The sequence below is a fragment of the Anomalospiza imberbis genome, chromosome 14 (genome assembly GCF_031753505.1).
Source record: "Anomalospiza imberbis isolate Cuckoo-Finch-1a 21T00152 chromosome 14, ASM3175350v1, whole genome shotgun sequence".
Lineage (NCBI taxonomy): Eukaryota > Metazoa > Chordata > Aves > Passeriformes > Viduidae > Anomalospiza > Anomalospiza imberbis.
This window is the reverse complement of record NC_089694.1, coordinates 12,784,118-12,810,641: the sequence shown is the minus strand read 5'-3', so window position 1 is coordinate 12,810,641 and position 26,524 is coordinate 12,784,118. Positions and strand designations below refer to the sequence as shown.

Below are 26,524 nucleotides of genomic sequence, written 5' to 3'. Positions count from 1 at the left end.
TAGAGCTGGAATTAGGCTGTTCCTGCCGTATTTGTGGTGCTGGTCTCGGCGCTCTCGCAGTGCCGAAGGCAGAGCGGCCGCCGAGGGGCCCGGCGCGGAGCCAGCCGTGCCAGGGCAGCGTCCGTGCCCTGGGCCGGCACAAGGCCGGGCAACCTCGGCCTGGCTCGAGAAAGAAGGTCGGTGCTTGCATTGCTGTAGTTACTTGGCTACAGGAAACGTGGAGAACCAGTTCACTGAAGGAGTAAATCTTGATGATTCCGGTTGTAGTTTGAGCCTCGAGTTTCCGTGTCTTGAAGATCTTTGCTAAGGTTGCGGCACACGGTACGAGTGGGAAAGCAAGAATTAAAATGTAAACGGGAAATCTGCAAACAACATGAAGTTTCTTGTAAAAGTTTTCTTTACACTGTGATGAGTCACTTCAGGAATCTAGTTGGTGTTAATGCCTATTTATACATGCAGTTAGAAACTAGTGCTGTTTTCTCTCATTAATAGTCTTGTTTTTCTTGTTTGCTTAAGGCAAAAATGCAGACTGCCCATACCTGTGGTGTTTGCTGCAGATTAACATCTGCTTTTGCAATTCTTACACATCTCAAATTCCTGTTGATGTAACTGGGAGTACAAGCTCTCCAGGAATAGAGTCAGACTCTTGATGTCATTATTTGTGATTCTACAGTTACCCAAAGTGTGCTGATATCTCTCAAATAGAGGTAGAGTCATTTGATGTGTAAGTTCTTATTTCATTAAGGTGAATTATTGTTACTGAAATGTGAATAGCATTCTATTATCAGAGAATATTATGTATATAATAGTTTAAGAGCACCTAAGGTCAGAAGAACAGAGAAATGATGATAACATCACCACAGACTGTGTGAAATGTGAGTAAATCTTTAAGTGAAAAAGGTAGACATATCAGTGTTTTCTCATAGTTTAGGACTTCGACTAAAATCCCCAACATTTATTTATGTTGCCTTTTACTGTTTTTTTTAAGGTAATTAAAAATTACTACTTAATAAGAACTTCTTCATAAGAAAAAAATTTTGGCATTGAGGGGGGATATATACCGATCTATTTTGTGCCCAGTCCAGAGTCTGAGCTTTTTCTTAGATGGGTGGCATATATCTATATGTCTATGAATTATATTTTTAGAAAGAACTGTGGCCTTCATGAGGGACCTTATGTGTTACAAGGTCAGCAAGGAACTCCTATTTTCAATGTGTTGCTCCATTCTAGGTTGATACAATATATAAAGTTACTGTGCTTTAGCTTATGAACAGCAAAATAATAATCCTCAAACTTCATCCTTTATAAAGCATTTATCAGAATGGTGGGCTAAAATCTTGCTTTCTCTATGATTTCTTATTTTTTCGACTTATGATAATAGTATTGAGAAATTTAATAAGATTAAATGCTGTCTAGCTGCATTTAAAACACACGTTTTGCATATTTCTGTCTTGATCAAGCCGGGGGAAGGCATGTACTTGCTGCCTAGATTACTGTCAAACATAACTGAGAGTTGAATTGTTCTCTGTTCTCCTAACAGTCCCTATTTGCTCCTCTGACTGGGTACTAAAAGGCTTTTATTGCCCTGCCTCACTAACATTTTCCAAATAAAACATTTTTTGCCAGTTTCTGAAGAAATAGCAGAACAAGTACCACCTCAGACAGGCTGGAAGGAGTCCTGTGCTGTGGATTATAAAGCAAAACAGTTGGCCAGAATAAGGAATTAAAGTAATCCCTGATATTAGGAACATGAAAATGAGATGACCTTCGGTACATGTGCGTTTCTAACCCCGCTGCACCACAGGCTCCCCTCCATCACTGTTTCTCCACACCTTTACTGGGCACAAAGCAAAAGCCCATCCGTTCAGCTGGGAAACTGGAACACATGCTTGCAAATGTTACAGCCTTTAAATGCATTGTATTTTTAACAGTAGTTCGTGATTGGAATGACAGGAAGGAAATGAGAAGAAAACATCCTATTCTATCTCTATATAAAATCTTGCTTGTGAAAGATACAGTTACCACAATAATGATGGGACGCCAATTGATTCATTGTGCTGGGAGACAAGCGCTGAGCCGCAGAGCCGGCGGGGTCATTTTCTTGCTCCAGCTCCACTTTGGTTGTTTGCTGAGGAAGGGCAGGAGAGGGTTATAAAGCTGCTGCCACTACATTCAGTTCATGTTTTTCTCAGAAGAGAAGAGACACCACCAGCCAAGATCTCTTTCCTCTGGAAATTGTGGCTGGGAAGGGCCCCTTTGGCTCGTCAGACAAAGTGGGCAGTCAGACAGCCCCTTTCCTGAATCCCAGGCAGGCACCAGACGGCTGAAGGAAGAGAGGCACCAGGCTGAATTAGATTGCCTCCTGCTTTGGACAGTACGGCAGGGAGGCAGGCTTAATTGCTTTGCAGCTGTTCATTTTTTCCCCTTCTCCCTCCCCTGCCTCCTCTCCCTCCTCCCAGCTGACTCTGGAGGCAGCCCCTGCTCCAGCCCCTGGAAGCCTCCCCAACTTGGGGGTAGAGTATCAGAGGTTTGTGGACTCATTTTTGCTAGTCTTTATACTCTTTCCTCAAGCCCAGCAGCAAATGGGAGCAGAAAGTGAAGTATTAAGGAAAAAATTGGTGTAACCTGGTGGTTTGTTGTTTTTTTCCTGGGTTAGTTGGTGCCCTGGTTTCTGAAAGCTGCTAGGACAGGGGCAGGGCAGCACCAGGCAGGTGGCTTGGGTAGCATCGTATCAGGAGAGGCAGCAAGGTGTCATCACCAGCAGGACCTGGCATCCTGTCTGAGCAAACAAAGCGGGAGAGCCTTCCAACGAGCCCCCTGTGATGTGGCACTCCTGCAGCAGGATTTACAAGACATTTGGGGTTTGCTGCTGCTCCCTTCACAGAGCTCTCCCAGCCTCCTGCCAGGCGGTGTGACTGTCAGCTGGGGCTGGTTTGGTGATGGTAGAAGAGCCTCGACACTGAAATGGTCCTGCCATGACTATGCAGGCAAAGCTCTTGAACCTTGGAGAACTCGCAGAGCTCTCCAGCCCTCAAAAACTGCTCAGGCTGGACTTGCAGATTTGCATGTATCTCATAATCCCAAACTGTCTGAACCTCATGTTTGTTCAGGAAACAAAGTTTGTTTTCTTAATTGTTCTCACTCCCAGATTTAAAAATTTAAAAGGTGTTTCCATGCTGGAGCAATGAGGCTGTGGGCAGCACTGTGCTCACCTGTTCTGCAGACAGGGGCTCTGCTAGCCTGCTACTCAGCCAGCCTTCCCAGCTCTGTTCACCTCCAGCAACAATGTCAAGCTAACCCAATTTTTCAGCTGGTATTGAGTGCCACAGGCAAGTTTCGGAGATGTCTCTTTAATTCCTGAACTTGTAGAATTTTCTGAATATTTTCCCTCCAGTTCTACTGACTCATGCAGTCCAGGGAGTGGAGGCAGTGAGAGAACATGAAGACTGTAACCCAGGCCTAATTTACTTATCTGGTGAAGCCAGTTGTCAGTAAGCCTTTCACCTCTCTGTCCACAAAGATAGTGCCTCCTGTGAGACTGTTGGGCCTCCCAGGTATAAATAAGGCACCAGTAGTACTTGACTGTCCTATGCCAGTGCACCCCTGTGCTGGGATGCCCTGTCTGGGTGCTAGCATTCCAGTGGGAAATGCTGCTGAGCCCACAGCCCAGTGCAGGGCACGCAGCTCTTTGTTGTTGGGGGCACAGGCTGTCGTGGCACACTAATCTCTGTATTCTGGACCTGTTTGCTGCTTATTTTTTATTATATCCTTAACAGCCTATACCAGAACTTGAGGTGGGCACCAGTGCAGAGTTTTGACACATTTCTTTTAAGGCACAGAACCGTAATGGGGATCATTGCTCAGTGCCACTGGGGAGACTGAGGGTGTCATTCCAGGAAAGGGAGCGTAGCTGCGAGATGCTTCAGTGCTCAGAGAGATTTGTGTCTGTAAGAAATGGATTTAGAAATAAGTTACAGTAGTAAGTAGCAGTGACTTTTTTTTTTCCCTAATCTGTTCAACATGCAGCTATGATAGCTCTTCCAGCTAGATTTGAATTGAAACTGGCTCCACAAGGTACAAAGGCTCTCGAGGCTCATTGTTGAGACCGGAAATCCATTGTGGCTCCTGATTAGTGCTGGTGAAATTGGAAACCTTTCTTGGGGCAGATAATGATCTCGCAAATGAAAATATAACCTGCTAATCCTGAATTTTAACAGGATAGTTATGCAACTCCAGGCCAAATCCAGGATGTGTCTTATCTGTGCACCCCTTGGTCAGAAAAGCATTGCTGTTAGGGAAGGATGGGATTGGACCCCTGCAGTACCCTCTCCTCAGAGCTCCCCTGCTTAATGCCAGGCCTGTGGCCAGAGGCAGCAGAGGGGTGATGGGGTGAGACTGAGTAAAGAAATTGGGGTTCACATGTTGGGACCACTCCTCTGAACTTCTTGGCTGAAGAGTGGGCCTCTGTTTAATGTTCCTCCCCATGATAGTCACCACTGACAAAAGAGGTGGTCTGGCTGGGGCTGTCCATGCTTTTGCAGTCCCATAATAATCCCTTTAATTATGGGTAGCAATGGGTTCTATTTTTCCTATGTTAATAACAAGTTCCAGGGTATAAATAACTCTGCAATTAAAACACCTAACGATTTACCATTTGACACCTATGCAGTCTGCTGGAGGAGCTTGGCTGTGCAAGGAATTTTTTTCTCCTGCCCTGAATATTTTATAATTGTTCTACAAAGAGCACATGGATGCTCCAGTCATTAAGAAATGCCAACCAAGGTACATTGTGGCACCAGGGAGCAGAGAACAAATAGCTGGGGCTGTGCTGCAGCTAGAGGAAGCACTCCTTTCAGACCTGCAGCCCTGGTTTGCTTGACTAGTTCTGTATATTGACCTTTGTTTTTTAAGAAAAGCACAAACAAACAGTACTGCTTTCTTATAGGACCCATTAACTCCTTCAGAGGCTTTGTGGTGCCTGTTGATGAGAGCAGCAGACGTGTGGCCAGGTTCTGCCGCCTGGAACACCTCTGCTGTTTGCTTTCCTTGGGTGTCTGCAGAGACAACCTGCATGGCCCCTCAGTTTATGCTTTTGGAAGAGGCAGTCTGTATGTAAATACATGGAAATAGGGCTACTCACAATTGCCAAGGAGATAGGGGTGATGGGGAGAGGGAAATCCTCCTCTGCTTTCCGAGGGGAGGCACAGAGTCCCAGGTGTCATTTCCGAGACTGCCTGTGATGTGTTTGGTGTGGAGCCTGCGAATGGAGTTGCTTGAACATACCGGTGTGCCTAAAATGTAAAAATAAAAGCAGTGCTATTTTAAGACTCGAGAATCAGGGATTATAAATAGCCCAAGTGGTGTGTTACTCCAGGCTGGGTGTGTCGGTCCTGAAACATCAGCACAGCTGTCACCTCCCTGTGAAGCGGCTTGTCACTAATGAGCGAAGCTGGGAGCCCCCTCCGCATTCCCGCGTTCTCCCGATAAGCACAGGGCACGGATAAGGTGCTCTCAGGCTGAGTCCTTCACCAGCCCCCAAATGGCCAGCTGGGGCCTTCAAGCACACACGAATGGGAGGTGGGTGAGGCTGGCAGGGAGCTGTGGAGCTGGCATTCGGTGGAGGGAGGCAGTGCTGGCCCAGTGCAGCAGAGGTGGTTCTGTTGAGATCAAGCTGTGGAGCTGGGGCTGCTGAACCCCAGAAGAAAGGCAAACCATTGTGTGGTTGAGCACTGGTTTGGGCCTCGTGAGCTGTGGATTTAGAGCTCACTGTTGTCAGTCTTCCTCTGTGGCTGGTTGGGATGCATCTTTCTGCTCCCATCATTTAGACTTCTCCTGTGGCCAGTGGAGGAGAAGATATTTAGACAATAATTTCAGCTCACCATTATGTGCACCTCCAAGGTGTGATGGGCTGGCTGCAGTGAGGGAAGCCTGGAAAACACACCGAGGCTTGGCCCTTGCCTGCTGGAGATGCCTTTATTCCCACTCTGTGGAGGCAACAGCAGCTGTGGTGATCCAATACATAAAAGTAAATTAAGTTGAAAGTCACACAGGTGCCTTAAATAGCTGACTTTTTACTTTCTGACTTCCAAAAATAATTTCAATTTCTGTCTGTTATTCCAGTGTGGTGGCTGGAAAGAAGCACCTTTGATGGTGTCTTCCACTGCCTCCACACTGAAGGTGAGAGGCAGGGGGACAGGCTCTTTCTTGGAGGCTGGAATTCTGAGGAATTCTGGCTGACTCTTGCACCAAGTAATGATATGTTTATTTCCACCATATGGAGCCAGGAGCTGTCTCTGGGTGATAGGGATCTGGAGACTAGTAAACAAAAAAAGGCAAGGTTGGAACTCAAACTGTAAGAAGAGTTGTTTGGGTCTAAAGAAAGCAACTATAAACCGAATAATGATGGTGTTCAAAAAGGTCTGGAGTGGTGTATGTCAGGACAAAGTGCAAATGTATCTGCCAAGCCCCTGCGCTGGTAGGATTCTAAAATCTGGGTTATTCTCACAGGGAGCTCTGAGCTGCTTGTACCCAGAAAGCGAAGCAAAGGGAGCTTGTGGACCATTTCTTCTTTTCATAACAAATAGAAATGGGCCAGGAATCTCTCCTGGTGTAGCTGAGTCTTCCCCAAACAGAGAGAGTCTATTTCATGTTCTTGCACTGGAGGAAAGCTGGCAAATAGGCATCAGTAAAAGAAGCAAAGAAGCATCCTGATGTCTGAAGGTTTCCAAGAGCTCATGCTGAATTCTTACTCTGTAGCCTGCTTGTAACATACATGCCTGTGTCCTGACAGGATGCTCCATTAGCACAAGCACCAAGCCATTGGTGATAGAAAAGATGATTTCCATCAAAAAATGAACAGGAACAACAGCAGTGACAAACAAAGATTTTACAGGTTCAAACCTGATAAGCTGACAGCTCCATTTCCAAAGCTGGGTGTCTTCGACTAACCACCTAGAAACAGTATTTTAGTAACCTGCTGACTGGGGTGGACCACCTGTGTTCTGCACACTCCTGACAATCAGGGAGCTTCTGAGGGTCCTGAACAGGGATCTGAAAAGCTACAGTTAAGTGCCAGGCCAAAGATGAAAGCCTTTTTCTGAAAGTGAAGTTGTTAGGTCAGTCTGAGAGCAGAGACTTCTCCCATGGCTCTCTGTGGTCAGAGCTGCTCCTGGAGGGCAGTGGAAGGACTGATTTAATGCTCCATGTCTCCTTGCTTTTATGCTGAACTCTAAATCATGCCTGCGTTTGGCAGCAGCTTAGCAGTGAGTGCAGCACAGAGCCTGAGACCCCTCGGGTGCCACAAGCACCCAGATCTCCTCTGCCCTGGCCTGGGGGATGTTTGCAGCTGAGGTCTGTGGCTCTGTGAGGATGCACGGCACACATGGACACAGACACCCACAGACACTGACACAGACACACACACTCCCCCCCGTTACGGTGTGAAGAAGCTCAGCTTGCTTTTTATTGCCTCTCCCCACTCCCCCCTTCTTCTTTTCTATAATCATTGCAAAACAGGAACAAATGAGTGTGTCACTTTAAACCATGAAACCACTTAGTCCATAAAGACAGATTTGGCGTCTTTGTGCTGGCGGTGACAGGCCAGCGTCACTCCATAGTGATCCCACTGTTCTCCCCGGCCCCGCACCCCGCTGCCCTCCCCACCCCCTCCCAGATTTGCTCTGTGTTAGCCTGCCTCTGTTTTTGTGGTTGGTAACCAGCAGAAGAATGGAATGGATTTAATGATTTGTTGGCTGCGGTGCTGGCATGATTAAGTCAATAAAGCTGCAAGCTGAAAACAGTGTAGTTACAGTATATGACTTTAACCTTGTTAATGCATGTTTACATCCCCCTGCCCAATGTATAGCTGTATTTGCATAAAGAAGATCCGACCAATCTTTAACCCATTAAATAATTCATAAAGTGAGAGCAGACATCAGCTACTTGCAGAGTGGATCAGTAACCATGGGGTCAGCAATAACTTTGGCTCCCTGGACCATATCCAGCATGTTTAAACTCTGGTGATGTCACCAGGCAAGCTTCTAAGCTTAATCATTTGGATGGGAACAAAGGGAAGTTAACTGTTGACACGCGGTGTCTCCGCAGAAGAGACACGTGCAGTGCTCTGCAGCATCTCTGCCTCGCAGGGAGCGTGGCCGAGCTCCAGCCTCCCAGCCTCTTTTGTACCCGTCCCTCCTTCCTTACAGCAAAAGTGTGGCTGCCCAAATGTTCAAAGGCACGTGTTTCCTATACTCCTATTATCTTAAGTGACAGAGACACCAGAATCCCACAGAATTTCAGGGAAATGTTGACTGACATGAGAAGATGGTATTTGGAGGCACTTGGAAGGTTTTCTCATCATGAATAAATTTTGAATGAAAAACATCTGCAATGCAAATGACAGAGAAGGACATATAATGCAGATGGAACAGGGCAAAGACAGGGATGTGTGAGAGGCTGTGGAGTGAAACTGGACCATTCTCCCTGCAGTAGAAGTTGTCATAATAAAATATAAAGCAGGACTTGCAGGAAGATCCCAAGTTTTTCACAGGAAACTACCTCAGCCGGTCTCTTATTTTTGTAAAGACAAAACATAGGGCTGACTTGTCCCAGCACCAAGCTCTCTTCACACAGCTTCCAGCTGGGCACTGAGGGATTCTCCAGGTGCTGCGATGTCCAAAGCTGTTGCAAGCAGAGTTTTTTGAGGATTTAAGGGTCAAGTCACGAGATCACGGGGCATATGGCTGGGACATGCTGCACTCCACTGGGCTGTGCAGCCGGGTTAGAGGTCCTGGGGGACCATTACAGCTCCATTAGTGTTGTTCTGAGATGCAATCAGCTGTGGCCAGACCTGGAGGAGAGGTGCAGAGAGGAGAACATGACAATGACTTGTATGTGGAGTGAAGCAGGAAAAGCCCTTCTACCTCTCACTGGTGAGCAACAAGGAAAGCAGCTCTGCCAGGTCTGTGGGGTCATGACCCCAGGGCAAGGGAGAGGCACGTTTCAGAAGTAAACCCTCACATTGCCTCAGGAAATTTCCCTCATTCTTTCTGGGAGGATCTTTAATTCCTTTTGGAGGGAAACTGAGACAGGGAGCAATAAAGTTGTTTGCCCATAGTCACATGAAGAATCTCTGTATGACAGAACTGGAAACTGGTCCTAGTCAAGTAAGCCCAAGTCCATACAAATGGCTTTTGTCCTGTGACTCAGTAACGAAACAAACCAATTGTTCAAGATCATCTCCTTTAGAGGCTTGGGAATTCACCTGTCATGATCCCAGCTGCCACTTCTCCTTCTGACAAATCACATGCTTACTGTCTCATGAGCGCACCCTGCACTGTGTGTCCAGAGGGACACTGGCTTTTGTGGCTGTACTCCTCAGAGTCTCGCATGCACAGCAAAGAGCCAGGGGTGTTTGCATGCAGACCTCCTTCTTCATGTCTGCATGACTGGGACTGCTGAGGCCCTTAGAGACACCCAGGTAAAAGCTCTCACGTGGTTCTTTGTGAGGCAGATGGCTGCGTACAGCACAGTGTATCTCAGACTCCACCACATCCGCTCAGTAATGAATTTTCCAGTGCCAAAAGATAGGCACCTTGTGTTGGAGATTAGAGCCAGGACCTTCAGTCTGCTGTTGCCAGCATCTGCAGGCAGAGATCGGGGATGAGACTGACCCCCAGAGCTAATGCTGATTATTCTCAGTTATTCCCTGTTTCTTTTTGGTAGCTGTCTCGAAGATTCTCAATTTAATTTACACTGCCTTGTTTTGTTTTGTTTTGTTTTGCTTTCTTGGTTTTTGCTGTAATCCAGAACAGCAGTCTGCTCCAGAGAAGATGCTCCAGAATTTATCGCAAGTCATATCTGATCTGTGTAGAAATTCCATGTTCAGTTTTCTTTGTTTTTAGCTGGGAACATTGTTCAATGCACCTGAAAAATCTTTCTTTACCGGTCTGTTGATTTCAATTAATGAACCCACATACACCTAGTGATGTTTTATTATCACTCACCTATCATATGGTGTTACAGCAGCTGGTAATTTTTGTGCATTGACTGCATTTTTTTTCCTGCTTGATAGAAAATAGAGTTGCTCCAAGCATATGATAATGCTGAATGGGGGGATCCCAACTTCTGACCCATAGCTAATATCCTGCAAGTCACATGGAGCTACCAGGGATTCTTGAGCTGGAGCTCAAAATGCCTGTGTTATCAGCAAATAAACACCATTAATTGCTTCTAATATGACATGCAGTGGTTAAATGACAAGATCCTTATTAATATGTGTGTATATCAGCCTTTCAGTATGTATGAGGGGGAGTATGAAGTGGTAATATTATTTAAAATTAGTAGGGAGTATTTACAGGAAGATATAAAGAACTGTCAGTTGAGGAAAGCAGAATTTTATGTTCTTGTTCTGGGTGACCTTGCTCCAAGGGCAAATCAGAGCTTTAGGAAATGAAGCTGCAGATGGCTAGTCTCAACTCTGTAATAATGAAATGACACAAGAAAAAAATGAGACATCTAACAGTTTGTAAATACAATCTGAATGGAAAAGGAGAAAAGGGATTTTTTTAAGGGGATACTGAGTTGACTTGGTTACAACAGTTCAGCTTCAGGTGTTTTAATAATAATTTCCATTAAAAACATAATGGAATTGCTCCTTGTTCCCTATACTCAAGGTCACCTTAACACATTTTTCATTTTTAACGTGTCAATATCTTGGTTTTAAAAATTTGATCATGAGGACTACCTAGTCACAGCCTTCTTTGTATCCATTATTTTAGTATATTTTTGATCACTGCATTTTGTTTTGTAAGTTACAGTGGAGATTTTTGACACCTGATTGGGCAGAGGATCTGATGAAACCCTTTTTAGGTGTTGGACTAGTTTCATCTGTTAGGAAAGAGTAAGGGTGTGAGAAGTTTAATACTGAAAAAGTGATGTGATCTTTGTGCCAGAGCATGCTTTGTTTGTGCACTTATATGAGAAATCAGGAGTAATTATGCTGGGTTTTGCATGTGGGGAGTTTTTCATGCAAAGGGCTTCTCTGAAGTTGTTAGGCAGCCAACTACTATTGAAAGTGAAGAAGACTTGGGCATCTGCCTCTGCAAATTGATCCTTTGCATGACAAAGGAAAAGAAATTAATGGAAATGTTAACTTGGAGAAAGCAGGGGATTCTCAAAATCTCAGTGATCTACACCTCATTGCAGTTCACAGAGCTTTTCAGAAATGGGCAGGGAGAAAACTGATTTATCCCATTAGCTCAAGATTTTCTGACTTTCACTTTGCTAGTGTGAAATAGTCAGTATTTATTTTATCAGATCTCTTCTGCTCTCCCTAATACATAAATTTACCAGCCAGTCATTGCACTCCCCTGTAGCAGCTTCTGCTGGGTGTTGAGCTAACTTGACTCCTTTGGAATCTCATTGACACCTCTGAGAGCATGACTTGACATAACACAAGGATTGCTCAAGTCAAACCACTTTATAAGATACAAGATACTGTAGTTTGTCATCACAGCTAGCACAACCTTGTAGAGACAGGCAGGACTACCAGCTGAAATTAGGTGAGATAAATAGAGTTTTAGATTATCTCATTCAATTTATAGGCAAGCTGCCCTCCGTGGGAACAAGAGAGTGGTGTCAAGGGTTGGAGAATCACGGCAGCTGTACAACCCAATATAAATATATGTTCTGTGCAGAGAATTCAATTTTGGATCATGACTGTATGTTATACAGAGAGGTACAAAGCACCCATCCCTGCATCTTTGGGTGCGTACACAGAGAAACAGTAACAGACACAGTTTCTGTTAAAGAGTGCTGGTGTTGGATGAGCCTGACCCCAGAGTGCTGCTCTCAGGTGGAAGAAAAGTGTGTGAACACTGCAGGCACCTCAGTCCCACTGTCCTCAGGGACCTGGCAGAGAGTCTTCCTGAAAGGTTTGCCTTGCATTCAGGATCGTGGATCAAAACAGTTCTCCAGGCTACCTTCACCCATGGCCTGGGAGTTTATCTGGGCCAAAGGAACTATTTTCAAGGGAGCTGCTGTTGCTGGAATCTTGATCACACCTCTTTGCAAGCACTGCAGTCCCTGGAAGGTTGTGTCTGTCTCTTACACACCAACTCTTCCATTCCTCAAGCTCTTGGCTGCTCCCAAAGCTGTTCCTTATAACTATATTGGTGCTGGTAACAGCATCACAGCTTGATTTCCACATGCCTGCTAAAGGATGCATTTTTGTCTAAGAGAAAAATCCCCATTGCAATAATTCACTCTGGGTTTTCTGTCTTTCTGTTGCTCTGGTTGCTGCTGCTCTTTAAGGACGTGTTTTCATGGATGAAACCAGCTCTGACAATATTGGTAAAGTTTTTGCACAAAAGCTTTATCTAATTCAATTAATTTTTTTAAGAGGGGAAGTGGAGTCAGTTTCCATCATATTAGAATTGTGGTTGCATTTTAAAAGCACTTTGTCATACTTAGAAGGAATTTTGTGTTGTTTTGAACAGCATGAAGTGTAAGAACAACTATAAGGAGATCAGTGTTTCATCTGCTTTGCTTGAAGGCACCTGATAAAATTGCTAGCCAGGTGTGGTGATCTTGTCACTGCTTCTAGCAAGGAAGGAGGTCTACCTTTCAAGGAAACTGTACATGATCATGCTGTATGAAAAGAACAAAAATCTTGGAAGATTTTTTTTTAACCACATCATATACCCACGGATCACTTACAGTCTTCAAACAAAGCCTTTTCCTGATTGACAGCCCCCAAGATAAGCTTAGAAACTTGAGTCTGGCAGTATTTCATATGCTTGTGTATCAAGTAAATGCTTGAAAGATGGGTAAAAAAAACCCCAGATCCACCGAACTGCACAGTTTGTTTTATCAGTGTTCATACATTGTGCTAAAGCAAACACACAAACAAACAGAAAGCTTTGGAGCATTTCTGAACTGAAAGGCTGTTTTATCTTGAAGAGCATCTCTGAATTGTGAACAGAATAGTAGAGAAAAAAAGACAGAAAACTTTCAAAGAGCAGATGGAGAGTTTTGTTAAGAGCAAGAAGCAGAGGCAAGAAGCACAGGTAACCCCAGAGCTCTGCATGAAGCAAATGACAGTGGCATCTCACAGATATCACACTCTTGAGGGGGCTGACATGATCCTTTTGACAAACTGACCCTGGATTTTGTTGGCTTTTTTTGTATGCATAGGTCACTGTCTTAGTATCTAAGTGCATTAACAGCTGTGGAGGCCATGAGCCTTCTTTGTAAAGGTGGCATCAGGGTTTCCTGTGGGTATGCACAAAGTCACTACACACCAGGAGTCTACATGTGGCTTCTCTGTCATTCTAAGTCATGAAACTTAAACCCATGAAGTTGGGTGAGACAGCTTTAATACTGTTGGTGTTTTAATTGCTTAGTATGTAGTAGTTGTAGTGTGGTTGTTCCTGGGGTCTCAGTCCTGGGCTTCAGAATGAAGTGCTGCCCAAGCTTGAAGTCCCCACCAAAGAGATGCAGCACAGCTCCTGGATGAAAGAGGATGCATCAGGGGGCAGGTGGGAGTGCAGGGAAATGCAGGGGCATTAGTTTGAAACTAGTATTTGCATTTTCTCAGCAGAGTACAGAACTCCCTTTATGTAACAGATGTTCTTAAAATACAGAACAAAACTTGGTTTGTGAAACTTCACCCCACCCCCAGGGAATAGCTGTCCCTGCCATGAGCACGGATTGCCCACAAGTCCCCAGCCCAGGAGCCAAGGCCTTAGAGCAGGTCAGGAGTGGCTCTGCTCAAGTCCTGTAGCCATGGTTTTCTGGTTGTTTGTTGTGTTTCTTATTTACTATGTGATATCATGGTAAATACTTCAAACTAAGTTACCTTTGGTTGCCAAAAAAAACCCAAACCTGGTGGAAAAGGCAGTTTGTCCCACTCATGTGCTTGGAGCAAACATCCACCCTGGGTGCCTCATTTCCTTTGGTCTTTTGTTTTTATGCTGTGGCTCATCTGAACAGCCCTTCTGGTTTAAGCTCTGAAATCGCTGGATTCAGCTGGATGCCCCATTGGAAGTACAGGGAGTATTTCTCAAATCAGCAGTGTCTTTTGAAATGGAATAAACTTTTTAAATTCAGGTACTAGAGGTATTTTAAATTAGCCCTTTTTCTGTTCCTCCACTACTGCTAATGCTTTCAGTTAGGAAGTGCAGCTCTTCCCCAGCTCTGCAGATATCTACTGAAATTTGCAGTGCTGCTTGCCTCTCTCTCATAACCTTGCTGTGACCTGGTTATCTATTAGAACCATGAAGAATTCAGTCTCTAATTAGTCCATCTGTTAACTATTCAAATTCATGACTTAGTTTTATTGTCTGAGCCTTTAACATAATGCTGAATGATCTCACCTGGCAGCTTATTTCTTATAAAGCAAATGTGCCTTTCCGAGAGCCATTTTGGTGCAGATAACTGTCTTTTCAGCATTGGACAAATGAGACTGTCTAGCAGCCTGCAGTCCCCTTCCTGCCCTCACTGAAAAAAAATTGTACATCTCCAATAGCTCTGGGCTTAAGTCAATACAGTTTAACATGTACAATTTCTTTGTTATATTCTTTGGAGTTACACCGTTAAGAGCAGATGGGAAAGTTTAATAATGATCAGTGAGTTTAGTATTTTCACATAGTCCTAAAAAACAATGAATGCTCTTTATTAAAGATTAGAGGGTTTTTTACATACTTACTAAAGAGTGATTACAGCTCTGGTTCAGCTCCTCAGAAAGTCTTGCTTTTAAATTCTTTTTGGACTGTTTGTTAATGAGGATTCAGAGGAATTAGGGGCCATAAATTTACTCATTCTTGCTTAAGTGAAGTCACAAAGTGATTACTGGATATATCACTAAGTATTGAGGGCTGAAGTTTATCAACTGTGTTCACACAGAACGATTCATCTCCACGCTTACTTGCTGCAGCTGTGCATTTTCTGCATAGTCATATGATGGGGCTCAAGTTTGTCAGTGGATTTTTGGAAGGATGTCAATTAATGAATGTACATAGTAGGGCTCAGTGGCACTGTGTGCACGCTTTCCATCCAGCAGTTGCCTGAGTGGTTGCTGGAGCAGCCCACGCTGGCTGCAGCTGGGTGCGGTGGCCGCGGATTTGCCCATCGCGCCCCGGTGGGCCGGCTGCGGGCACTGGTTTCACTGGGCTGTGCCATGGCCTTCACCGTGGCAGTCAGTCCTGAACTGGCCTGAACAGAAGCATTACACATTCCTGCAAGCCTGGAGATGACTCTTTTCTCCGTGCTCTTGGAACTAGTGCATGAGATACTAAGTCAGAACTGTGTAGTTTTCCTCAAGGCCTTTCTGAGCAGAAATTGCCCCATTAGGGAGCCCGGGGAGTGCTGCAGGAGATCTGGACCTGCTGTGACACTTTGCCTGGCAACAGGAACACATGTTCTCAAACTCACTCTCCAGTTCCAGGTCTGTGGGGTGTGCCATTTAGTTAGGAATTCTGCCCATTTTAATATGAGTTTTGGGAGGGGAGAATGGAGAAAAAACCCTGATACCCACATGCAAATGCTTTTTTTCTTTTTTTTTTTTTTAATTTTTTCTTTTTTAAGTCAAAGAGTCAGAACCTCCCATAACTCTCTGCACCCTCCAGTGTTATAGTACAGCTCTGCCACACAGACCCTTGGGTGGGAACATCCACTTCCAACACTCCCAGCTTTGGCACCAGAATCCTCCTCTCTTTGCCGTCTTTGCTGGATTTGTAATGGGATAAATCCAAACTACAGACGAGTTAAGATTATGGCTGCTTTGGCTTGGTTTTACTAGGGGAAGGAAAGTGATTTTTCTTGGGAAGTGATGAAAAGGAAAAATGTTTAAAGTTCATTAACCTTTGGTACAGATTGCAGTGTCCTTTAGACTACACCATTGCTATTCTTAGTCATGACGTGCGAGTGGTTTTTTTTTTATTGTACAGGAATACAGTAGTTCCCACTAGTGGTGAAAGGAGAGAACTTTTTCCTTTTCCTTTCTGTTTTTCTTTTTTGTCTTAACCTAAATGTGAACTTGTGGAAGTCAGGATTTCAAATTCACTCTTTGTCTTCTCAGCTGTGCTATTTTGTCCTAATTTCCCCAAAAGCAAACAGCATATCTCTAGATTGTTTCTTTACTGGCTAATTAAGTGTTATACAACTTTGCTTTGAAAAACTCAGCAACCTATTTGGTGTATTTGCAAATGAACTTTGCTGATTGTCATTATTGCTATAGGGTGCCTGCAGAAAATCCCATATAATTAAGCAGTTGTACCACCACAGCACAAGAGCTGCAATTAGTAATGTGATTTACACTTCTTTACCATTAATAATATGGAAACATCAACATTATTTTCTTGATGATGTTTGGGAGAAATTAGAATGAGGTGGACATGATTAGGAAAAGAGACTTTTATATTATGACTTGTTAATGCAATAGCCCAGAGCAAGACATCAGAATGATTGTCCTTGCACTAAAACTCCTCTGCTTCAGTAAGCACAGACCCTCTGCATGCCACAAGACAAGTTTGGAGGAAATTGGATAGATGGCAGGGATTTTGGTGGTATGAACATTTCAGCATCTCTCATGTGCAGAGTACACAAACTGAATCTCTCCACTTTCAAATATTCCCCCAGAGGCAATCTGCATTATTCAAAGCTTAACTGTGGTTGCAGAATCCTGTCTGACATGAAAGCAGACTGCCAGCTTAAAATGAACTTTCATATTTACATCTGTAGTAAATCATATTTACTTTTTCCTCCCCTCCTCTTTTTCTGTGGGAGAGAGGGAGTAAAATGGGTAGGAGGGAAGGGGGAGGAGAAGAGATGTCCAGCAGAATTGTAAGCAAACCACTAGTAATAAAATCTAGTCTTACGAGACTGCCCATGAATAGGAATGATAATGAGAGCAGTGATGAGCTGCAGGTTTGTGTCTTTTAGTAAATTATCTAGCAGGCATTTACATTTCATCAATTGTGCTTTTGCATAATAGACCAAAATGCTACAACAAAAGGCGGCACCATAAAAATGAGTAATTTCAGTGACCTTCTTGGTAATCCCTCTTAGAAAGGATGCGTTGGAAGGACTTGGATGATTCCTCATGGTGAAGCCTCTGTGGAAAGGTGCCCCAGGCTCAGAAGCTTTCCTGGTGACAAATGCCTTTCAAGGCTTCCTTCTGGCCCCTCTGAAGCATGGCTTGTATCCTGTTTTCTCCATCTGAACATGCTTCTAATTGTCATGTGTCAGAAGGCAATAACCATTTTCTTCTTGCTTATCTCCTGATAACATTGATTCTCAAACAAAGGATGTAGGCTTCCACTCTGAAAACAAAGGAAGCATGGCCCAGCTAAGAATGCTGGATATAATATACATACTTCTCCCTTCCAATAATAACAATACATCATAAATAATGTAGAAGCTGGATGTGAAAACAGAGAACGGGGAATACTCTGGTGCTGCTGTTCCTGGGTACAGCACTCACAGGATCTTGTACTCAGCAAGGCCTTGACTTCTTCCCTCATTTTTCTCTTGTATTTCCCTGAATACCTGCCAGCTCCTAAGATGCTTAGAATTCCGTATTTTTTAAATTCTTTTTCCATTTTGGGTTTTGTCTTCACTGTGTTCTGGTGAATTATTTTTTCTCTCCTCCGCATCGTACTCTTTCTTTGGAGGCAAGAGCTCAGCTGTCAAAGTCAATTTGGATCTTTCACTGAGGACTTAGAAAGAGAGTGGTTTGTGCTAGGCAGGAGCAGAGCGCACTGCATTTATTACTGATTTGTGCCTAGGCATGACCTGGCCCTGCATTTTTGTATGTTCTTGTCTCCTTTCACAGTGACCTCTTCTTGTTCATCCGATCATGAAACCCACAAGAACCACTTTAATCCCAAACCCACATCTTCCTTATCTCTCTGGGTCCCGGGTCTGATGGCACCTTTTCCATTCCTTTGCCTTTAGTTCACTCTTTTCCTGTAGGTTTTTCCTCTATATTCACATGCCAAATCCTACCCTGATGCAATTTTCCTTTCCTTCTGTCTTTCAGTATAGCAGTTGGAGAAGTTGTGAGAAATGTGATGCTTTACTCCCACCCATTCTGCCAGCCAGGCAGCCCTGTGACTGCAGCAGTGGTAGTGAATGGGTCCCCATGGCCTTGGGCAACACACGAGGAATTTTGGTTTAATATTTAGCTTCTCTCACATCTTCTTGTGCTGATACTTAGAAATCAGAGCACTCCCCCACCTTTCACTGTCCTCACTGTAACACACAGGGCCACGTGAGTCCATGAGGTGTTTTGGCCTTGGGACAGCTAAAAACTGGAGAGAGGGCATCAGTAGAGAGGATAAGGGCTTCTGTTGTTACCTCCCTGATGAGATTAATTTTCTTTTTTTCCTCTTTCTTGGCAGGATCAAAACCCTGGAATTGTTGCCAGATTGCAGGAGCCAGGCTCCATCCCGAGCGGCGGCTCCGTGCCGGCACCAGCCACGGTCAATGGGTACACGATGAGGAACCATTTACTGAAGCAGCAGATAATGAAACGGCAGCTGATGCAGGTACGATGCCGAATGCCTCTGTGGGTTGCTGTGCTCTCCACCTCACTGGGAAGGACAGGACTAACTGGAATGAGGAAATCGTCAGTCAGCAAACACTAAGAGTGACCCTGGAATTGCTAGGCTGAGTCAGACTAAGGCTGTGGCTTCTAGCATGAAGCCAAGAGAGGCCAAGGCCAAGTGCTGCTCTGCCAGAGTTGAATGCAGATCTGCCCCCTCATATGCAAGGGAAGGATTTGGTCACTTCCGTATCCCTGATGTCATTTTTGGTCAGCCACAGAGTTGGGAGGGAAGATGCAGGGAAGAGAGGCTTGGAAGGTGAATCAGCCCCAGAGAGATGTTCTCCATGCTTGCCTTTCTCTCTGGTTCCCTGGGGATTTAGCAGAGCAGATGTTAGGCTCCAATTTGTCCAGGATTTGACTGGTCTCTCTAGTAACAGAAGCCCCTGTAGGAGGTTTGCAACAGGCTTTGTGAGGAAGGTGGGATGGAGAAATCCCACAAATGAATTGGGTAAAGCAGCTCTGACTGCGTGCCTCTGACTGTCTGAAAGTGCTACTGGATTTAGGTCAAGGAGGCTCATTTCTGTGGATGGGAAATGAGATGAGAAGTAGCTCAGTAAAATCCTCAGTGAAGTCCCGTGCTGCTCCTTGATCAAACTCCCTTTCAAACCCGGCTCTGCTTCTCTGCCATCACTTGGCTTCAACTTTTTCTGAGCTGTTCTAACACAGGGAGAGCTCCACCATCCCCAGAGAGCTCCCCAGGTCACAGCTGCTGCCCACAGCAGGGATGTGAGTGCAGTAGTGGGTTCTGGGGCTAAATGGTGGGAGACTCAGATCAGGTCATCTGGACTAGCCCAGCAATGCCTGCTCAAGGAGCATCTGCTGTGGATCCCTGGCTCCCGTGTTCTGGTTAGAAGTGGCAACCAGCACACAAGGGGATGGTGCACATGGGCAGAGCTTCCAGTGGCAGCACACTTGACTCATAAGCTGGTGAACACAGGAATCTCCATGTTTGTCCAGCTTCCCTTTGGCTGCCTGCATGGCATCTGTTGAACATTGCAGTTCTCAGTGCTGGGCTGGCATCAGGACACCTTTGCATGAAGGGGAGTGTGAGAAATTATAATTCAGTCTGAAATGAGCTCTCTGGGCTGAGTCTCATCAGAGCAGGAGGGGAAAAGGCTGTATGGGAAGAGGTTGTTATGACAGTGGCTACACTTCAAGTGTCTGCTACTCTTTTGGTTGTCAGGAGACTGCAACTTCACTATTACTCCCCTTGTTTTCCAGGAAAAGCAGCGACAAAACATGCTAGGAGTAACATCTGAACAGAGGAGCTTGTTTGCAGCTCAGCAGATAAACCAGTTTCAAGGTAAGGAAGGAAATGGCCTGAAAATGGTCTGAAAATCCTTGAGGTGCCAGGGTCTGGTGTCTGGTTAAATAGAGATACTTAATGATTCTCTGCCTTGAATTACAAGCATTTAGCATTTAATCACATATTGTGAGATTCCTGTTTCCTTATGCCTCCATATAACTCTGTTACAAAGAACACAAAGGAGAAGCCCCCATGACATGAAAGAAAGAGCAGCAGTTTTTAAAGGTCTAGCCACAGGGTGAATCTGTGCTCACCAGCTAACATGTCTCTTTGTCCACAGCTGTGCAGCAGCCCATTCCTGCTGACTGCAACCAGGTGATTCCAGCTCCTCCGCCCAACCACCGCATGCTGCCGTCAAACCCAGCCATGCTCCAGAGCACCTTGGGCTCTGGCATGGCCTCAGCCACCGCCAGCCAGAGCAGTGGGACGATGGTGATGATTCCACACAACCCTGGCAAGCAGCAGGGGATTTTTCCACCTAATTCTGACTTTAACATCCCACTGCGGCCAAGCCAGAACTCACTAGGCATGAACTCGGGGTGCCAAACTGTTCACAGCCACTCCACTGTGAGGCCGGGAATGCCAATGGGAGGCTTCAGTTCTGGCTCCTTAGCAAACCACTCTGCAACACAGCAGCACTTGAGGCAGCCGAGCGTGCCAAGAATCCCCAACGTCTACCCCAACTCATCTGCCCAGATGTGGACGCCGACTACTGTGCCAAGAATGCCAAATCAAAGCCAAATGGATACCAGCATGCAGCAGTTTTCCGGGAACACGGTGTTCTCCAAACAGAGCGTGAGGCCGAGCACACCGGGTCAGGCGTTCTCCCAGCAGGCTGTGGTGCCACCGAACCAGATCGCTCCTGGAATCCAGGTCAGGCAGATGCAGAAACTGAGCATGGGACAGTCTGGCCAGGGCTTGAGCTCAGTGAGTAATCAGAACTTGAGACACAATTTAACCAGGGGACCGTTGCCAGCTATGAATGTTATGAAATCGTTGCCCCAAGGAGTGTCCAGTTTTAACCACCTCAATCCTGCCCCGGGCCTCGGCCCACCAAGCTACCCTTCCACTGGCCAGCCCGACGCCTTCAGCAGGATGAGTGCCGCCGCCGAGCTGCCCCAGTACGACTTTGTGTCCCAGCACAGCAATTCCATCATGCCTGCCAACTGCAGCGACACTGACTTCCTCGACTCCCTCATGAAGAACAGCAGCAGCAACGACGAAGAGTGGTTGAACAATCTGACAATGATAGATGACATTTTGGGACAGCATGCTCAAAGCTCTGGACACGTTTAGCTTGGAGAGAAGCGGCCTCATTGTAAATAACACACGTATGGCTTTGAACAGAACAGACAACCTGTGAAAGCCACTGCCTCATTCAATACAGAGGGAACAGACTCAGCCAATTCTTTGCCTGCATCAAAGTTTAATATTGGCAGTTTTTCAGACGACTGTATATATTTGAATATTTTGTAAATTATGTTTTCCTAAACCTTAAATGTAGAAGTATTTATACTTCTTTGCTGGACTCTTTGTAAATAAATCTATAGCATAACTTTTGGTTTTATTATAGGGATTTCATTATACCTTGTTATAAATATGCAAATAATATTGTTAGTTTCAGTAATACTGTGTATTACAGCATAAAATACTTATGTTTTTGACATAACTTAACACATGATCTAGGGGTGTCATTGCAACCAGACTAAGCAGAAATCAAACGTGGCATCTATTCTCCCATATCAAGAGGAAATACTGAAAAGTTGCATTAAAAAAACAAAAAAGGAGCTGCTGATTCCCTCGTCACTTAGTCTTGCAGACCGAACCTGGTACACAGGTCCCATCCAGGCACCCAGTGCATTCAGGGATCTGCCTGCAGAGATCCATTTGCCAGATCCTGGGCATGTTTTCAGTTTGATACACTCCAGTAGGTCGCTGTGCCAGCGCTGTCCTGCAGGGTGTGTGTGCTCGTGACCTTCCAGTGCTGAAGGGTGTGTGCCCGGGGTCGCAGGCTCGGCGTGGTGTGGCCCATGGTGGCCACACTGGACAGAAGGTGCTGGGTAGGCACTGCCCAGTTTCCAGCCACTGAAGCCTTCAGCAAAAAGGTAGCTCTGGTTTGTGCACCTCTACCATGTATATTTGTAGTGTACAGGTGATTTGTTCCTGGTTTTAAGGCTTTTCATAATTTCTGTTTTAATGTAAGACTTTTTTCAGGGGAAAAGTCTACAAACATTAATAGTTAATTTTTGATGTTTCTCTGTCAGCTACTATTGTCCTCTGTATATTTAAGAGTCTGTTTATAAAAGATTCGCTGTACTGTAAACTTCTTAAAATGTTCATACTTTGTGTAATCATATTTTAATAGTCACGTCATACTTCGCAATACATTTGTAATATAACGTCAGCTTCAAGCACAGAATGTTTTTTTCTTCATACCATAATAAACTGCCAGGGGAAAATTGCATATCTTTATGTGCTCATTTTTTCAGCTACAGTGTTATGTACCCGCAGATATTTGAATTAATTTGGTTTGTCCAGGATGCTACAATGTCAGTCTAATGACATGTACAAATGCATGTGTGCTGTTGGTAGGAGCAGTGGGCCAGACAGAGAGTTTAAGCAGGCTTTAATTTTATTTTAAGGTGGGATTGCTGAGGCCCACTGTCCTTTTCAAGTATAATTTATAGGTGAATGTGAAATTAATCTCTGTTAAGTTTTTTTTTTTACACAGAACCATGTTTATTTAAGTGACAGTTCTTGTTTGTAAATTCCAAGTGTGAGGCAGTGAGAAGGGGACCTTGCTTATTCTGTGACATCTGCAAGGGAAGTGGTGGGTACAGAATGTCACTCCTTCGACACAGAAATTGTCTTATGGGAGAGCTGGTGCCTGTCCTGGGAAAGGCCAGGCTAAGAGGAGGGGTAGGAAAGAACAGGAAAACTTTAGCAATGTTAAATAAATGCACAAATAGAATCTGGAGCTAAAATTGCCTCCATTTAACTGAGCCAGACATGGCCCCAGCTTTCTGGTGGAGATGTGTTGTTCCTGCCCTTTGTCTGAGGCACACTGTGGGAACTGAAACATGAGGAAATCTCCTGGGGGGATTCCTTGCTGGAGGGAGGGGTTTGGCAAGGACGTTCCTGTCCTGGAGTGGGTCCTTCTAGGAGTCTGTTCTCCAGAGCCAAAGGGCAGAAAACAGCTCCTGAAGTCAAAAATGAGAGGGGACAGTCAGGGTTTAAAGCAGCCAGGCACATGCTCTGCTGTTGCTGCGCAGGTGGGCAGGAGACCTCCATGGGTACAACCACTCCAGGCTTGTCAGAGATCCTTGTGGCTTCCTGATGGCAAAGGCAGATCCCATGGAGCCAGAGGTTTTGAGGGGAATGACCCCTAACCAGCTTTATCTCAAGTTTGACGTGTACTTGTATGAAACCAGGGTGACAAATTTAAAAAGCCAGTTTTTCCAGCAAAGGAAATCAAACAATTGCCAAAAATATGCTGTAGAACCCAGCAAGTGTCTGAGTAAGGCAGAAATGCTGACTTGCCTCTGGACAGCAGAGAGGGGGAGAAATGCCCATGAGTGAGTCTGTGGTAAGGACAAAGGTGAGTTTGTTTGGCTGTGAAAACTGGCACCATTTCAGCAGCTTTTCTGTCATGAGCTGTATCCTGCCAGGGCACAGGGAGCTTCAGGGAGTGGCAGGTCTGACACAGGTCTGGAATCCAGAGGCACTCAAGCCCTCCAGGCTGGCAGCACAGCAGCCACTGATGGCAGAGAAGGCTACTGCCCGCATGCTCCTCTTTGGGATATTAATAAAAACAGCAAAAATGTCCTCTTTTCATTCTTCATTTTGTTTGTCAATACACACTTCATCTTTTCAGTTCTGCATGATTTGGGTTACAAACACTGTGGGGAGGATGTCTTCAAAAGCCAACTGTTTCCAACAGAATTTTTGGAAAACAGTTTATCTTGTACCTCTGTTATGTACACACTTGGTTTTACTCTGTTTTTTTTTTGTCTACCTTTTCAGCTGGTAGAGCTTTTCACCCCTCCATATCCCATTCCTCATGCCTCAAGAGGGAATGATGATCCTTCCTTGCCACAGAGGTGTTGTTGGAAGAAGAACCAGACTAAGTATAATTATTATTGTCTTGCTGGTTGTATTTGTAACTACTCTTTAGTAAACATGTCTTTTGGGGAGTTGGCACATAACCACAATGACCAATGCCCTGCTTGGGTTGCAGCCCAAGCACAAGGCTGCTGCCTCTCCCTGGGTCTGCCGGCAGCTTGGGCTAGAGCACAGGCACAGGGAAGTGCAGGGCAAAGGCATGATGACCACAGGCAAACATTCCAGCAGCTGGAGTACCAGCACTGCAGTCCTGGCTGGTGTCAGGCTGTAACAGTTAATGGCAATTAATTGTCTGTTTTTTCTGGAAGAAAAACTACCTTTGTCTGTACTTTGCCTTGCCTTTTCTTCTCTCTATTTGAAGTGTGAAAATGCTCAAAGTGTCATCCTGCTTTCACTCTCACAGTCTGATCATTAAGGCAAATAGTTACAGCTAGTAAGGGCTAGTGAGCTGTAGGACTAAAAATACCTGCACAGTTCTCCTGCTGTATTTGCTGGACCAGCAGGTCACCCCACAAGATGTACATGGACTTAGACTGTGAGCCAAATTCTGCCACCATGGAGTGTAAACACACAATAGATCTCCTGAAGGCAGTGGTACAGTACGGGTTTTATACAAACATAAATAAGAGCAGCATGTGGTGCTCTGGCAGTGCAAACTGAATTTGGATTTCTAAAATAGTTACAAGGAATGAAGTGTCTGACAGCATTCACTGTTGAATGCCATCATTTATTTTCCATACAAGTTACGTCACCAGACTGCCCTCATAATTATGGCCATGAAAAAACAGAGGCAAGGCAGTAAGCTTTTCCTCTTGGATTCTAAAATAACATCAAATGCCTATAAAGTCCAGAATTTCCAAAGACCTGAGCTCGCTGAAAGCCTCTCTCACTGAAAGATTAGTAGCATAGGTAAGCCAGACTTACTATAGAAAAATTCTCATTGTGGATTGTATTAATCTAAAGCAGCCCATTTATAACAAAGGAAAAACAAAAACACACTCTCTCCTATTAGACAGTAGGCAGGGAGTGCCTAGGAATAGATGTCATGGGAGCCTGGATCAGACAATTTCCCTGGGAAGCACAGCCCTGACTTATGCAGAACCTGAGCCCTGCTGCTCAGTGGCTCTCCAGGATTGATTACATGTCTGTCTTAAGAAGCTTTCAACAAAGGAAGCTGCACTGATGTTGAAGTGTAAGGTCAAGCTCTCCTCTTGTGTAGGATGTTGTAAATCAGGAGCTATTCCACTGCCTGCCGCAGGGTAACCCCTGATTTACACCTCTCTGGGAGCAGAGCAAGCACCTGGCAAGAAGCTGGCACTTGTCTCATGGTCCTGCCTGGATGACCCTCATGGTGGGAGAGGCGCCACACATGTGCAGGGTGGCCCCAGGAGAGGACTTTTTCCCTGCTGGTGCTGCAGGGCAGCAAGGACATGGGGAGGCATCAGGCAAGTGGCCACTGCACCAGCTCTGCGTCTCTGCCGCCGTCTGCACTGACAGGCAGGTGGCACATGCTCCTGGAGGGACACTGGCCCTGGCACATCTGCCTGGGCAATTATTCCGGCTGAGCTGAGGTTTTGGTGCTAAACTCCAGATTAATGCCTGTTTCATTCTATTCCCTGGTATAGATAGATATAGATATAGATATAGCTAGATATAGATATATAGAGCTATACAGATACAGGTATAGAGATAGATAGCAAATTAAAATTAAAAAGCCTAGAAAAAAGTGAGATGTTTTAAATACCAATAAGGGTCTTTTCTGGGCAAGCTAAAACAGAAGTACTGGTCAGCAGATGCAGGAGTTCCTGAGAAGTTAAGACTCTGCCTGGGCAAGAGGCCTCCTGTGTACAGTCCTGCATGAAACCAGGGACAAGCAGGTTATTAAAGCAGTCAGGCTGAAGCACTGGAGCTGTAGTTAGTCACAGCCATGGTTGTGTTATAGATGAGCATTTGGGAGGGTCGGCTTGTTGCTGTGGCAGCACCTGACCTCCAATCAACATGTAGGAAAGTGATCTCCACCACTGGACAGCAAAGACGGAATAGATTGACAAGACTTTGGGTGGGGCTAAAGGTTTAAAGGGCGGATCATCCCTTGTGTGGATGAGCATATGGTGGTAGAATCCTTTGCTCCTGCCGCTGTACTATCTTCTCTATTCAGTCTTCTGTTGTATTTTTTGATAAGGCTATAATAAACCTTCTAAATTTTTTGAAAGTTTCTCACAACAGCTTACATGCCGATTAAAACAACCCACTGCCACAGCAGTGATTTATCCCCACAGCCCAAAGGGCCCTTGGCTGAACCCTGCTGCCAGTCTCAACGTGTGTCAAAGCCAAAAACCACTGAGAAGCTCCTGAGGTTTGTGCATCACATTGGTTTTGTCCTTATCAAGGTTTTTGTTGCTGCAATTTAATATCTTTAACCAGCTTGGCTGGAGAAAAAAAAAGAAATGCCCTTTTAAGCTTAAAGTTACATTTGTAGTTTAAAAAGG

The 26,524-nt window shown here is 45.0% G+C and overlaps 1 protein-coding gene across 5 annotated transcripts in view; it reads left to right on the top strand.

Annotated features, from left to right (window-relative positions):
- Positions 1 to 22,377, top strand: part of MAMLD1 (mastermind like domain containing 1) — a 176,434-nt gene extending 154,057 nt beyond the window's left edge. For all 5 annotated transcript variants that reach the window (XM_068204982.1, XM_068204980.1, XM_068204981.1 and 2 more), the window contains 3 exons: positions 18,402 to 18,548; positions 19,829 to 19,910; positions 20,194 to 22,377. In XM_068204982.1, the coding sequence (XP_068061083.1) occupies positions 18,402 to 18,548; positions 19,829 to 19,910; positions 20,194 to 21,209 (1,245 nt within the window). In that variant the 3' untranslated portion in view covers positions 21,210 to 22,377. The remainder of the gene's footprint in view (positions 1 to 18,401; positions 18,549 to 19,828; positions 19,911 to 20,193) is intronic.
- Positions 22,378 to 26,524: the final 4,147 nt, after the last annotated feature.